At 46.5% G+C, this 16,818-nt stretch overlaps 1 protein-coding gene across 1 annotated transcript in view; it reads right to left on the bottom strand.

Moving 5' to 3' along the window:
• Positions 1-10,927, bottom strand: part of ASXL3 (ASXL transcriptional regulator 3) — a 130,901-nt gene extending 119,974 nt beyond the window's left edge. Inside the window, exon 1 of the mRNA XM_038766520.1 lies at positions 10,874-10,927. Coding sequence (XP_038622448.1) covers positions 10,874-10,927 — 54 coding nt within the window. The remainder of the gene's footprint in view (positions 1-10,873) is intronic.
• Positions 10,928-16,818: the final 5,891 nt, after the last annotated feature.

Below are 16,818 nucleotides of genomic sequence, written 5' to 3'. Positions count from 1 at the left end.
GATCAGATCACGGCCAGCTTGGCGTCAAGCTCGGGTTCAGACAGTCCCATAAAACGTCCCCATCTCCTCTTGAGTCCCTAAGTTAAGGGTTGGGAGGCAGAGTGGAGGAGGCCAGACATTTCCATGTTCTCCTGTGAGAACATGGCAGGGACTGTCTCTCTTTATTGCTGAACTGTACTTTCCAAGTGCTTAGTACAGTGCTCTACATGCAGTAAGCACTCAAATACGACTGAACGAATGAAAGAATGAATGAATGAAGAGTCGGCCTTAGGATCCACGACTTGGCTGCCACGGGGCCCAGTCGAGCTGTGTGGATGCCTTCGAATGCCACACCTTCTTTAACTGTTAGCTCTGTGCAAGTCAACTGAAAGCAATCAGGGCTTGGGAAGTCTGCACCCTGAATGGCTCAGTGATCAAGAGGCTTAGCGTGGGGAAGGACCAGGTCAAGTTGGGTCCCGAAAAGGACCGGTCCACACAGGGCACAACCAGAAGCTAAGGGGCGGCCACCGTTTTAGCTTCACCCCAAATTACAGTCACCCAAGCCTTAATTCTCTTGCAACTGCCTGCATCGGGAATGTCTCTTCCACAGAGCTAAAACCACCACCCTGCCTGCTGGTCCATTAGGACCTTCAGGAAGCAGCAATGCCTCTCACCACCCAAAGATGACCTTTGGGGCTCTGGCAGGACATATTTTAGGGAATGATTTGATTTTCAAGATGTCTTAAACTTCCCAATTAACCAAAAGGATCCACCAGATTATAAGCTCCACGTAGGCAAGGATCATGATTACCAACTCCAGACCGTATTGTACTCTCCCAATCAATCAATCAATCAATCAATCGTATTTATTGAGCGCTTACTATGTGCAGAGCACTGTACTAAGCGCTTGGGAAGTACAAATTGGCATCACATAGAGACAGTCCCTACCCGATAGTGGGCTCACAGTCTAAAAGGGGGAGACAGAGAACAGAACCAAACATACCAACAAAATAAAACAAGTAGGATAGAAATGTACAAGTAAAATGAATAAATAAATAAATAAACAGAGTAATAAATATGTACAACCATATATACATATATACAGGTGCTGTGGGGAGGGGAAGGCGGTAAGGCGGGGGGATGGAGGGGGGAGAGGGAGAGGAAGGAGGGGCTCAGTCTGGGAAAGCCTCCTGGAGGAGGTGAGCTCTCAGCAGGGCCTTGAAGGGAGGAAGAGAGCTAGCTTGGCGGATGGGCAGAGGGAGGGCATTCCAGGCCCGGGGGATGACGTGGGCCGGGGGTCGATGGCGGGACAGGCGAGAGCGAGGTACAGTGAGGAGATTAGTGGTGGAGGAGCGGAGGGTGCGGGCTGGGCAGTAGAAGGAGAGAAGGGAGGTGAGGTAGGAGGGGGCGAGGTGATGGAGAGCCTTGAAGCCCAGGGTGAGGAGTTTCTGCCTGATGCGCAGATTGATCGGTAGCCATTGGAGGTTTTTGAGGAGGGGAGTGATATGTCCAGAGCGTTTCTGGACAAAGATAATCCGGGCAGCAGCATGAAGTATGGATTGAAGTGGAGAGAGACACGAGGATGGGAGATCAGAGAGAAGGCTAGTGCAGTAGTCCAGACGGACTTAGTACAGAGCTCTGCATGCCATAAGCTCTCAGACAATACCCTCGACTGACCCAGAGAACGGGAATGGGAGTCAGAGGCCTGAGTTCCAAACCACCTCCACTGCTGCCCCACCGTATGACCTGGGGCAAATCACTTTTCTTTTTACCTTTCTGACTTGTTTCCTCAGCTGTGAAATGGGGATAATCAATCAGAGGTATTTTGAGCACTTACTACATGCAGAGCACTGTATTAAGTGCTTCGGCGAGTATAATACAACAGAGCTGGCAGACAAGTTCCCTGCCCACAATCAGCTTACCATCTAGAATCTTTCACTGACACTGTCCTCTCCTGATTCTCCTCCAATCTCTCTGGCTGCTCATTCAAACTCTCTTTTGCACGTTCCTCCTCTTCTCACCCACTGTGGGTGTCCCTAAGGTTCAGTTCTATCTACGCCCACTCTCTTGGAGAACTCATTTATTCACACTGACTTCAACTATCACCTCTCTGTGGGTGATTCCCAAATCTTCATCTCCAGCCCTGCTCTCCCTCTCTGCAGGCTCTCATTTCCTCCTGCCTTCAAGACATCCCTACTTGGATGCTTCACTGTCACCTCAAACTTCACTTATGTCCAAAACACAACTCATTCTCCCTCCCAAATTTATACTCCCCCTGACTTGCTCATCACCGTAGATGGCACCACTATCCTTCCTGTCTCACAAACCCATAACCTTGACTCCTCCCCTCTCTCAGTTCAACCCATATATTCAATCCATTACTAAATCCTGTCGGTTCGATCCTCACATCAACTAAAATCCGTCCTTTCCTCTCCATCCAAACTGCTACCACGATAATCCGATCACTTATCCTATCCCTCCTTGATGACTATATCAGCCTCCTTGCTGACCTTCCTGCCTCCTGTATCTCCCCACTCTAGTGCTGCCTCAATCATTTCTCTACAACAACATTCGGGCCATGTTTCCCCACTCCTCAAGAACCTCCAGTGGTTGCCTATCCACCTCCACAAACAGAAACTCCTCAACGTTGGCTTTAAAGCACAAAATCACCTTGCCCTTTCCTACCTCACCTCACTACTCTCCTCCTATAACCCAATCCGCACACTTTGCTCCTCTAATGCCAACCTTCTCACTGTACTTCCATCTCGTCTACTTCGCTGCCGACCTCTCGCCCACCTCCTGCCTCTGACATGGAACGCCTTTCCTCTTCATATCCGACAATTATTCTATCGCCCTTCAAAGCCTTATTGAAGGGACATCTCCAGAAGGCCTCCCCTAAGCCCTCATTTCTCTTCTTCCACTCCCTTCTGCGTCAGCTTGTCTTACTCCCTTTATCCTTTCCCTCACCCAGCCCCACAGCATTTATGTACACATCTGTAAAAGTTCATTGATTGCTATGTCTGTCTCCCCCTCTAGACTGTAAGCTTACTGTGGGCTGTGAATGTGTGTGATATTGTTATATTCGGTACTCTCCCGAGGGCTTAGTACAGTGCTCTGCACACGGTAAGCATTCAATAAATACGACTGACTGTGTAGAGGGAGACACAGAATTCATAGTTGACTATTTATAATTTTAAAATATGCAGTTAAGTCCTGTGGGTTTGAGGATGAGGCAAATATCAAATGCTAAGCTAGACTGTAAGCCCTGAGAGGGGCAGGGACTTTATCTCATCTCCATTCATTTTACACCGTGTCTAGCCCAGCACTCAGTCCAGAGTAAGTGCTGAATAAATGCCATATTCATTCAATCATATTTATTGAGCGCTTACGGTGTGCAGAGCACTGTACTAAGCTCATAATCAATCAATGGTATTTATTGTGCACTTTCCGTGTGCAGAGCACTGTACTAATAATGGGTCCCAGGAACCTCTCTGAAAATGGCGCCACTGCTATAGGTTGGGAGAAATGGAAAACTAACTGCTTGACAATTCCGGTAAACCACCCAAATGGACTAATGCCCTAAAATGGATTTGGGGGGGTTAGAATTATTTTGTTGGCACAAAGCACCCTAGCCATGGTTCAATCCTTCACTTCACTGGGGTTAAGCAGTGGCAGCCAAAGCCTGACTGGATGAATCATGCAGGGGCGGGAGCCAGTAGGGTGGGACTTCAGGAAATCCACTGGGGCAGAAAAAAGTTGTTAATTGCTCACGTCCTGGTTACTGGAAGCACTGGGCATGTTCTGTTAACATCAATGCAAACTCACTTTTTTTAAAAAAAAAAAAGCTCTTAATTAAAGGTCACCTTGAACAGAAAAGAAAAATTAGAGTCCCTAAATATTATATCTACAACTAAAAACAAAATAAAACAAAAAACAACTACCCCAGCACCAAGAAGGTAAAAGTTACTTTTCAGGTTTTGACAAGATTAGGGCAAAGATCTTGTTGAATAAATCAAATATGAGACAAGTTCTGAGGGTCAAAAAATTAATGATCTTCAAAGCTGTACAGTCTGCAGAACAAAGCAAAGACATTATCAAAAACTTCCTACAGCAACAGCATTTTTGCATGTCTGAAAAAGAATTAACCTCGAACAAATATGGAAATAACAGTAGGGTCTATGTTAAGCCAACAACAAAGAAACCCCTTAGTGCAGTAAAACAAAGTCTTGTCAAATCCCCATTTCTTACAAAGAAGCATGAGGATCCTCTCATAGTGACTTAAAGTGTATTTATAGTAACAAGAGTGAAGACTTGAGATAAAAGTCAGAAGGATTAAAGTCAAAGCCCTAGTTATACATAAGTTATAGTTTTGATTTTTATTCTCTTTTGTGGTCTTGAACTATGAAGGGAAGAGACTTCCACGCATTGGTGTGATCTACAGAGCCAATCTCAGAAGAAAAGATAAAGCAGATGAAAATGCATCTGGTTTGGGGGAGGGGGAGTGATGTGATATTAAATGGTAAAAGTGCAAAGTAACCACAACTGCAGATTGCTGTGGAGGGAAAGGTGAGTGGTTAACGCTGAAATTTCTAAAACTGATTTACTTCACAAAGCAAAAAAAAAAAAAAAAAAACCGAAAAATTTTGCTTCTGCTTTACATGGCAGATTGTTAATGGTAAATACATTTCTAAAATCGCATTGCTTGTGATGGAAATGTCATCACCATCTCTTCTTCAAGTTAGTCCTCTCTACAGCAGCAAATGCTTTCAAATGCTTTGTGTGGTATGTGTATGCGTGCAGGATACATAAAGATAAATACGAGACCAGTTCTCTAGCCATGTAAAATATCACAGTGTAACAAATGGAGAAAGACTGCACAGTATGTGATATACAAAACATAACCTAAACTCCAGAGGTGCCTTCACCATCTGTAAGCTTTCTTCGAGAGATTCTGAAACCGAAAACTCTTCATTCACCCAGATTTTCACTTCACTTTTTTCGAAGTGTGAGTAAATGCTACTATCGAAGTTGGGTGTAATTCAAGGATTTCCTTTCGAGAGTGCTAATTAATAGGAAGTTGCTTGCTATGAACTCTAGGTCACATTTCTAGAAATCTGCTTATCTTCTATTAAGTTAGTTCTTTTCCACAAGTGAGAGCTAGACCATTCATCTTCTAAAAAGAAAAAAAATCAAATTGCAAAGGGCTCATTTTCACAAATCATCCTCAAATGATTCCTACTTGAGATCCCTCTGGGCTGTGGATCATCCATTCACGTTGAAACTGATTTTTGAGATCACACGCAAACTCTTGCAGCTTGTGGGAGTACACACAAGACTCTACAAGAGGAGGAAAATAAAAGTTTCAATAGGGTTTCTCCCAAATTGGCTAAAAGGGTCACTGAATTGCTTTTCTCTAAAAAAAAAAAAATCATTTTTGTTTCTTAGCTCAAAGTCTAGGGTATTGCACGTCAATTTGCATGAACGCATTATGAAGCAGAAAAATGATCTCCATTGAACATTCAGAAGACTTTCTTGAAAATTCTGACTGACTTTAGAGTAAATTTGGATGGATTTAATAAAACACTTTCATCTTACCATTTAAAGACTAAATCTACCATAAAATTGCCATTTTTGGAAAATCAGAGAGGTAAGACTAACAAATAATTTAACTACTTGGAAAAAAAAATCTACAGACGCAAATGTCTATGACTTTAGTCTGCCTTTTTCCATCAACTGTCTCACCCACACATTCATATATCAAGGGATAAAATAACTTGAGCCAAATTGAGAAATTAACATAACCACTAGTTCAATATGTCTGCTAAAAATACAGACATCTGGTCTATCATTAATTCTTTTGTGTTGGTGAACCCTAGTGTGTATGTTCCCATCAATGAACTATGCAAGGGGAAAGAATTTAACTCTTAACAAAGAACTGTGACTTGAGAAGTCAAGAATATTCCAAGATGATTTATCAGTAGCAACGTGCTCTTATAAAACAGACGCAAAGTACGGTTCTTACGGGACACCGAATCTGCCGGTCGTGAATTAATGTTTATTCTTAACATCTACAAGAATTAAGTAATTCACTATTCATGAAACAGGCATTGATCTGGCTAATTCATGGGCCATTATTTTAGAGTATTTATCAATCACATCATTGTTTACTAGTTTAAAATAGATGCACTCAAACTTCACAGCAATTCTTCATCGCTGTAGTCCAAGAACATTGAATAATGCATTATCAGGCCCCAGATCTACTACACTAGGATGAATTAAGAAATACAAATGTACACGCCGGGAGAAATATTTAAATTTGAGATCAACTGGCAACTTACTAGTCGATTCCTAGGAGGTCGGACGGAGACTAAATTCCAACTCGGACAAGCTGCTTAATTAGAAAACGACTCTCACCTGCTCACACATACCTAAAGGGCGTTATAGTGATTACAGCAGGAAGAAAAGCTGGCGTTTAATCTACATGATTCCCTGCACGGGTATTGGGGGTGGGGGGGAAAGGAGGAAGAATAAAGATATCTTAATAGTCTCACTCCAAATTTACGCTACACTTGGGGTTCTTCCTTTCTGTACTCCTTTCGCAAATCCCAAGTCCAAGACAGACTGGAGTGGGCCATCTTGTCCTTCCAACTCCAAAATAAAAGAACTATACAGTACTTGGCAAAATGTCCCATATAAGCATATGGTAATTATTCAAAAGCTCTAAAATAAGCACAGTTGCTATGGAGAAGCTTTTTTAAAAAAAAACAAGATTGACTCCACTTAGGTTTTTGCTCTGGTTTCCCCCTCCTCCACTCCGTGTGTAACAAACTTAAACTCTGCAAGTGACGTTGTGCATTTTACCTAAAACCTCCCGAAAGCTTTAAGTTGCTAAGGCGATGTGTCCCACGGTCCCAAGAGGCGGTATAAAAATAGCCTTTCGAAAAACGACTTGGCACCTCTCCCTTCAAACAAAACGCCCTCCCCCATGTACCCTAGCGAAAATCGCCTCCCGCTATCACGACACCCGTCCCCTTGCAATGACTAATTTATTTTATTTGTACATATTTATTCTATTTAATTTATTTTGTTAATATTTGTTTTGTTGTCTGTCTCCCCCTTCTAGACTGAGCGCCCGCTGTTGGGTGGGGACCGTCTCTATGTGTTGCCAACTTGGCCTTCCCAACTGTATATATGTTTGTACATATTTATTACTCTATTTATTTATTTTACTTGTACATATCTATTCTATTTATTTTATTTTGTTAGTATGTTTGGTTTTGTTCTCTGTCTCCCCCTTTTAGACTGTGAGCCCGCTGTTGGGTAGGGACCGTCTCTATATGTTGCCAACCTGGACTTCCCAACTGTATATATGTTTGTACATATTTATTACTCTATTTATTTTACTTGTACATATCTATTCTATTTATTTTATTTTGTTAGTATGTTTGGTTTTGTTCTCTGTCTACCCCTTTTAGACAGTGAGCCCACTGTTGGGTAGGGACTGTCTCTCTATATTGCCAGCTTGTACTTCCCAACTGTATATATGTTTATACATACTTATTACTCTATTTATTTTACTTGTACATATCTATTCTATTTATTTTGTTAGTATGTTTGGTTTTGTTCTCTGTCTCCCCCTTTTAGACTGTGAGCCCGCCGTTGGGTAGGGACTGCCTCTCTATGTTGCCAACTTGGACTTCCCAAGCGCTTAGTCCAGTGCTCTGCACACAGTAAGCGTTCAATAAATACAATTGATTGACTGATTGATTACTATAGTGCTCTGCACACATAAATAGCTCACTAAATACGTTTGAATGAATGAATTAATAAAACCGCTAAGAGGAGAGAAAAGGGGGGGGGGGGGGAGACGGCCAGCCACGGACAATAATGCGAGAGAAAAAAAAAACAGTAAACCGGAGCAATCAAAGCACGCCTCACCTCCTCTAGAACGGCGATAGTGGTAATAATAAGGGTATTTTTAAGCGCTTACTATGTGCCAAGCGCTGCGGCCCAGCAGGCCTACACCAACCGGACACACGTGCGCGGAAAGTCCACCGACCAAACGCGGGATGCCAAGAAAGAAATGCACACACGGAGTACACGGCCGCGCGGGAGGTTTCCAAATACTTTCTCCACGTGCACACAAAAGTCCAGATACGGTACACGGTCCAGGGGCCCGTGCCTTACATATACACACATACACACACACACACACACACAGGCCCTGCATGCGCGTACAATGTATGGACCCACAGCCATGTACACATAAGGCCTGGGCACGGTTATTGATGAAATTCCAGGGGTGGGGGAAGGAGAGGGGGCGGGAGTTGCTACACAAAGCTCTTGCGGGCTGCAAAGGAGGTAAATAGATATCTCTATATATCAACCGTATTTATTTTATTGAGCGCTCACTATGTGCAGAGCACTGGACTAAGCGCTTGGGAAGCACAAGTTGGCAACACATAGAGACAGTCCCTACCCAACAGCGGACTCACAGTCTAGAAGGGGGAGATAGACAACAAAACCAAACATACTAACAAAATAAAATCAATCAATCGTATTTATTGAGCGCTTACTGTGTGCAGAGCACTGTACTAAGCGCTTGGGAAGTACAAATTGGCAACATATAGAGACAGTCCCGACCCAACAGCGGGCTCACAGTCTAGACGGGGGAGATAGAGAACAAAACCAAACATATTCACAAAATAAAATCAATCAATCGTATTTATTGAGCGCTTACTGTGTGCAGAGCACTGTACTAAGCGCTTGGGAAGCACAAGTTGGCAACACATAGAGACAGTCCCTACCCAACGGCGGACTCACAGTCTAGAAGGGGGAGACAGAGAACAAAACCAAACATACTCACAAAATAAAATCAATCAATCAATCGTATTTATTGAGCGCTTACTGTGTGCAGAGCACTGGACTAAGCGCTTGGGAAGCACAAGTTGGCAACACATAGAGACAGTCCCTACCCAACGGCGGACTCACAGTCTAGAAGGGGGAGACAGAGAACAAAACCAAACATACTCACAAAATAAAATCAATCAATCAATCGTATTTATTGAGCGCTTACTGTGTGCAGAGCACTGGACTAAGCGCTTGGGAAGTACAAGTCGGCAGCATATAGAGACAGTCCTACCCAACAGTGGGCTCACAGTCTAGAAGGGGGAGACAGGGAACAAAACCAAACATACTAACAAAATAAAATAAATAGGATAGATATGTACAAGTAAGATAAGTAAATAAATGTATATATATAAATACACATATGCATTCATATAGATAGATAGATATGTATATAAATATATATGTAGATAGATAGATAGATAGATATGAGCTTGGAGGGGCCAAGGGTTTCGTGCTGGGCTTTGGAGTCGGGGGGTCCCCGTGGAAAGGCTAAATCACCACCCCACCCGCCACACATCCTCACGTATGCCCTTGTGCAATCAATCAATCATCATCATCATCAATCGTATTTATTGAGCGCTTACTATGTGCAGAGCACTGGACTAAGCGCTTGGGAAGTACAAATTGGCAACATATAGAGACAGTCCCTACCCAACAGCGGGCTCACAGTCTAAAAGGGGGAGACAGAGAACAAAACCAAACACACTAACAAAATAAATAGAGTAGATATGTACAAATAAAATAAATAAATAGAGTAAAAAATATGTACATACATGTATACAGGTGCTGTGGGGAAGGGAAGGAGGTAAGATGGGGGGATGGAGAGGGGGGTAGGGACTGTCTCTATATGTTGCCAATTTGTACTTCCCAAGCGCTTAGTACAGTGCTCTGCACATAGTAAGCGCTCAATAAATACGATTGATGATGATGATGATGATGATATCAATCGTATTTATTTTTTGTTAGTATGTTTGGTTTTGTTCTCTGTCTCCCCCTTTTAGACTGTGAGCCCACTGTTGGGTAGAGACTGTCTCTAGATGTTGCCAATTTGTACTTCCCAAGCGCTTAGCCCAGCGCTCTGCACACAGTAAGCGCTCAATAAATACGATTGATGATGATGAGGATGATTTCTTGAGCGCTTACTGTGTGCAGGGCACTGGACTGAGCGCAAGTTGGCAACATCATCATCATCAATCGTATTTATTGAGCGCTTACTATGTGCAGAGCACTGTACTAAGCGCTTGGGAAGTCCAAATTGGCAACATCTAGAGACAGTCCCTACCCAACAGCGGGCTCACGGTCTAAAAGGGGGAGACAGAGAACAAAACCAAACGTGCTCACAAAATAAAATAAATAAAATAGATATGTACAAGTAAAATAGAGTAAAAAATATGTACAAACATATATACAGGTGCTGTGGGGAAGGGAAGGAGGTAAGATGGGGGGATGGAGGGGGGAAATCAATCGTATTTATTTTTTGTATGTTTGGTTTTGTTCTCTGTCTCCCCCTTTTAGACTGTGAGCCCGCTGTTGGGTAGGGACTGTCTATGTTGCCAATTTGTACTTCCCGAGCGCTTAGCCCAGCGCTCTGCACACAGTAAGCGCTCAATAAATACGATTGATGAGGATGATGATTTATTGAGCGCTTACTGTGTGCAGGGCACTGGACTGAGCGCTCGGGAAGTGCAAGTTGGCAACCTAAGGAACCGGTCCCTGACCAACAGTGGGCTCAATGTGCACCCACACGCGGGTGCACACGTATGCACACGCATGCACACGCACTCGGGTTGCTTTTATTCATGCACCCCATCGTATTGACTGAGCGCTTTACCGTGCTTGGGGCACTGGAATCCCAACAAAGAGGAGACCGGGAACCGAACCCACACACACCCCCCACCCCGTGTGTGTGTGTGTGTGTGTGTGCGTGTGTGTGTGTGTGATGTGTGTGTGTCCCCCTTTCCCTTTCTCTCCGGGGGGCACATACCAGGCGGGCGGCTTCGGCCCAGGTGCGGTCCTTCTTCTTCCTCTTGTCTTTCATGTTTGCATCTCATGGATGGTTCTGATTATGACGTGGTGGCGGGGGCGGGGGGGGGGGCGGGGAGGGGGGGGGGATCCCGCGGGCCGCTCGGGCTTCGACAGCGGAGACAATGACCCAGTGACCCGGTGACCCCTCCGCGAGAGCGCGCGCAGGCGCGCGCCCCCCCACGCCGGCCCGCCCCGCATCCGCACGCGGGAGGGGAGGGGGCGCGCGCGTGCGCGCGCGCCCCGAACCGGGCGGGCGGGCGGGCGGGATCGCGCACGCGCGCGCCCGGGGCGGCGGCTGTGACAGCTCCGGGGATGCTCGGCGCACAACAATACACCCTGACGTCACAGGGAATGGCGACGGGGCACAACACACACACGCGCGCGCGCGCGCGCGCGCCCCTCCCGCCTCCCCTAAACCCTCGCGAGACCCTTCTCCGCAACCCCCCCCCAAAAAGGGGGCCCGGGGAACTACAGTTCCCAGCAGGCTGCGCGCCCTCCGGCCCCCCCCCCCCCCACCGCCACAACCGCGTCCATTCAACTTTGTGTGGGGGGGGGTGTGTGTGTGTGTGTGTTTGTGTGCGCGCGCGCAGGACGGGGCCGAGGTCCTGCTCTCTCTGTGTCACACGTGCTCTGACACCTACTCGGTCTTACGGCACATCTCATGCATATGCATGCCTACACAAATACACACAAATACACACACACACACACGCACTTCCTCCAACTCGGTCCTACCTCTTCCCCCAACACACACACACACACACACACACACACTCCCTCCTATCCTCCTGTTCGGTCCTACCTCCCGCATATACATCCACACCCCCCCCCTCCCTTCCTATTCGAGACACAAACACATCCTCCCATTCGAGGCACATACGCACACACACCCCATCCCATTGGAGACACACACACACACACACCCTCCCTCCTGTTCGAGACACAAACACACCCTCCCATTCGAGACACACACACACACACACCCTCCTACTGGAGACACAAACACACCCTCCCATTCGAGACACACACACACACACACACACACATCATCCCATCGGAGACACACACACCCTCCCTCCTATTGGAGACACAAACACACCCTCCCATTCAAGGGAGACACACACACACACACACGCACCCTCCCTCCTATTGGAGACACAAACACACCCTCCCATTCGAGACACACACACACACACATCATCCCATTGGAGACACACACACCCCCTCCCTCCTATTGGAGACACAAACACACCCTCCCATTCGAGACACACACACACACATCATCCCATTGGAGACACACACACACCCTCCCTCCTATTGGAGACACAAACACACCCATTCGAGGGAGACACACACACACCCTCCCTCCTACTGGAGACACAAACACACCCGCCCATTCGAGACACACACACACACATCATCCCATCGGAGACACACACACCCCCTCCCTCCTATTGGAGACACCAACACACCCTCCCATTCGAGACATCCACCCACCCCCCCTCCCTCCTATTGGAGACACACCCTCCCATTCGAGGCACACACACACACACACACTCACCATCCCATTGGAGACACACACACACACACACCCCCTCCTATTCGAGCCACAAACACACCCACCCCTCTCCTATTCGAGATGCAAACCCACCCTCCCATTCGAGGCACACACACACACACACACTCACCATCCCATTGGAGACACACACCCCCCCCCCCCTCTCCTATTCGAGCCACGAACACACCCACCCGTCTCCTATTCGAGATGCAAACACACCCTCCCATTCGAGGCACACACACCCCCCATCCCACTGGAGAGCCACACACATACACACACACCCCCATTTGAGACACCCCCCACACACCCCCCTCCCATTTGAGCCCCCCCCCCCCACAGCATCCCATTGGAGACACCCACACCCCCTCCCTCCTCCTGGAGGCAGGAGCACACCTTCCCCATTCGCGGCCCACACACACTCACCATCCCACTGGAGCCACACACACACACACACTCACCATCCCATTGGAGACACACCCCCCCCCCCCCTATTCGAGCCACGAACACTCCCACCCCTCTCCTAGTCGAGATGCAAACACACCCTCCCATTCGAGGCACACACATACCCCCATCCCATTGGAGAGCCACACACATACACACACACCCCCATTTGAGACACCCCCCCCCCACACACCCCCCTCCCATTTGAGGCCCCCCCCACAGCATCCCATTGGAGACACCCACACCCCCTCCCTCCTCCTGGAGGCAGGAGCACACCTTCCCCATTCGCGGCCCACACACACTCACCATCCCACTGGAGCCACACACACACACACACTCACCATCCCATTGGAGACACACACACACCCCTCTCCTATTCGAGCCACAAACACTCCCACCCCTCTCCTAGTCGAGATGCAAACACACCCTCCCATTCGAGGCACACACATACCCCCATCCCATTGGAGAGCCACACACATACACACCCCCTCCCATTTGAGACCCCCCCACACACACACCCCCCTCCCATTTGAGGGCCCCCCCCCCCCCCACAGCATCCCATTGGAGACACCCACACCCCCTCCCTCCTCCTGGAGGCAGGAGCACACCTTCCCCATTCGCGGCCCACACACACTCACCATCCCACTGGAGCCACACACACACACACAGACACACACAGACACACACAGACACACACACACCCCTCCCTCCCTCCTCTCGGAGCCCCCCAGATGGCCAAGCCCCGCCCCGCGGAGCCCGGGATCCCCGTGGGAAGGGCCGGGCCTCCTCCATTGTGCCCCCAGGCCTCAGCATCCCCCCATCCTCCCCACACCCCTGGCCCCCCAAAACCTACCTTGCCCCAGGCCGCCGAGCTGCTGGGGGGGAAAGCTCAGAGGCAGGGGAGAAAAAGAAGGGCGGAAAAACCCCAGAACAGCATTTCCATCCCGCTCCCCCCTTTTCCCCTCTCCTCCTTCCTCCCCCCTTTTCTCCACCTCCTCCCTTTCTCTTCCCGGCGCCGCTTTGCTCGTGGTCCTCCTCACCCCATCGCCCACGCCACCCGCCTCCCTCCATGAACGGCAGATGATCAAAACGAAAACTTTTCTTTATTTTTAAGCAAATCCCCGTTAGGCGGAATGAGCCACATCGTGGGATGTCGACGCGCCCACTAAGCGCTCAATAAATACGATTGCACGGACGAGGACATCCAAGCAAATGGGGTGGAAAAATCTGACCACGTATTACGTGGACGAGCAAAATCGGGCTACTTACTTTGGCCGTTGCTGCTCTTTTGTTTAAAAGTTGCAGAACTGTAGCCGGGAGAGGGTTTTGTTTTTTGTTGTGTTTTTTTTTTAATTGGATCGGGTATGATTCACTAAAGAAAGTTCATCGAAGGTTTTCCAACTTCACGGATTCCAGAGCCAGAAGTTGCTGAGCTCGTGGGACTGATTTTTCAAGCCAGTGGCCTGGGGAATATTATCTGGATGTCGGTGAAAGTGAGGAGTTGTTCTGTGGGAGGGAGGAGTAGACGCTTACCCCAGAATTTGAAGAATCGCAGGGTGCCTTTGACTCATACCTTTGGGAGGAATAATGGTAATAATGATGGTATTGGTATTGGTTATTTATTTTACTTGTTCATATCTATTCTATTTTATTTTGTTATTATGTTTGGTTTTGTTCCCTGTCCCCCTTTTAGACTGTGAGCCCACTGTTGGGTAGGGACTGTCTCTATATGTTGCCAACTTGTACTTCCCAAGCGCTTAGTACAGTGCTCTGCACACAGTAAGCGCTCAATAAATATGACTGACTGATTGATTGATTAAGCACTTACTATGTGCCAAGCACTGTTGGGGAGGAGGGGGGAGAGCCACCAGACAAGAAACCAGGGAAATGGAGATGGGGCTGCAGGCGCCCCATCTATGATCAAAAAGGAGACGACCGTTTCAAACTATAAAACACACAGAAATGAGACTTAGGAAGACTGTTTATTAAAGGAATGAATGCCCCCCAAATTTAGGGAAAATCACGGTCTCTTAAGAAGAGAACCGCTGAACAGACAGCTTCAGATGGTGAAAGAGCTGAAATAAGTACATGGAAATGGACAAATGTTCATGTTTATGCATGGCTTCATTGTGCTCAAGTGCACTGCATATTTACTTCAGAGTTACTTCACCTACCGTCACTCTTTAAAGATGAAGATCTCAAAGTGCCGTCGTGAATAATTAGGAAACGCATTTACTAAAACTACTTCATATTATGGGTGATGGCTGTGATATTCTTCCCAAATCTAACATTAATCAATTAGGCGGTCGTCACACTAGCTAGAAAACAGAAAACGGGCAGAGCTTAACGAAACTGCTAATGTTCAGGACCTAGAGGTACCAAAGAGTAATGTAGGCAGGGCATAGGCCAAAAGGAGGTCAGAGGGTAGACCTCATAAAAGATCCCGAAACTAAATCAATCAATCAATCAATCAATCAATCGTATTTATTGAGCGCTTACTGTGTGCAGAGCACTGTACTAAGCGCTTGGGAAGTGCAAGTTGGCAACATATAGAGACAGTCCCTACCCAACAGTGGGCTCACAGTCTAAAAGACTAAAGTCCACAGACCTCAGAGAAGCAGAATTCCCTAATGGATACAGCATGGACCTGCAAGTCGGATGGACTTGCCAATTTGTACTTCCCAAGCGCTTAGTACAGTGCTCTGCACATAGTAAGCGCTCAATAAATATGATTGATGATGATGATGATGATGACTTGGATTCTAATCCCAGCTCCACCACTTGTCTGCTGTGTGACCTTAGGCAAGTCACTTAACTTCTCTGCGCCTCAGTTCCCTCATCTGTAAAATGGGGATTAAAACGGTGAGCCCCATTTGGGACATGGACTGTGTCCAATCTGATTACCTTCTTTCTATCCCGGCGCTTAGAACAGTGACTGGCAGAATAGTAAGCTCTTAACAAACCCCATTTTAAAAAAAGGACCCGCCCCAGCCTTTTGTGGAGGGAGTCCATTGAGAAATAGCTCCACTACAGAATCATATTGAGAGGTACTGTATAACACTTGCATCATTTAAACCCCTGAATAATAACAATAATAATAATGGCATTTGTTAAGCGCTTACTATATGCCAAGCACTGTTCTAAGCGCTTGGTTGGATACAAGGTTATCAGGTTGTCCCACGTAAGGCTCACAGTCTTAATCCCCATTTTACGGATGAGGCAACTGAGGCACAGAGAAGTTAAGTGACTTGCCCAAAGTCACACAGCTAAGTGGCAGAGGCAGAATTAGAACCCACAATCTCTGTCTCCCAAGCCGATCCTTTCAAATCAATATGTGTCTAAAAAAGGAATGCATTTCTTTAACGGACCACTTTACTTGCCAAGAAGGAGATATGAGGTCGCGCCCATATTCCTTTGAAGACATTGGCTGAAGGAGTAAAGGCATAAAAATAATCAGCATTTTGAATTCCCAGGAGCTAAACACTAGCACCTCATTTCCATCAGGAGCTGATTACCAACATCTCTGCAAAAGAAAAAAAAGATCTCTCTCTCTCTCTATGTGTATATGTATATATATATATATAAGTGGGTTATTGATTCATTTAAATAAAAAAATCTATGCTAAGGATTTCTTTTTTTGAATGATCAAAAGGTTACTTTCAACATGGTTTGCACTGGATTCAAACATACCATGTAATCTTCTCCGGGGGCTAATTTTATCCTTGTAATTTGTATAATTATATCCTAGTATATTACTTTTCTCCTTTATATTTTAAATACATTGAGTGAAAATCAAGTTAGTACCTGCTTTTTAAAAAATCTGCTTTATTGTACATTGATATTTTCAGCGTTTTTCATATTTCTTAAAATCTGCTGAAAATATGTTTAATAGAAAATCTGATCTC

The sequence above is a fragment of the Tachyglossus aculeatus genome, chromosome 25, assembly GCF_015852505.1.
Source record: "Tachyglossus aculeatus isolate mTacAcu1 chromosome 25, mTacAcu1.pri, whole genome shotgun sequence".
Lineage (NCBI taxonomy): Eukaryota > Metazoa > Chordata > Mammalia > Monotremata > Tachyglossidae > Tachyglossus > Tachyglossus aculeatus.
This window is presented reverse-complemented; position numbering and strand designations above follow the sequence as displayed.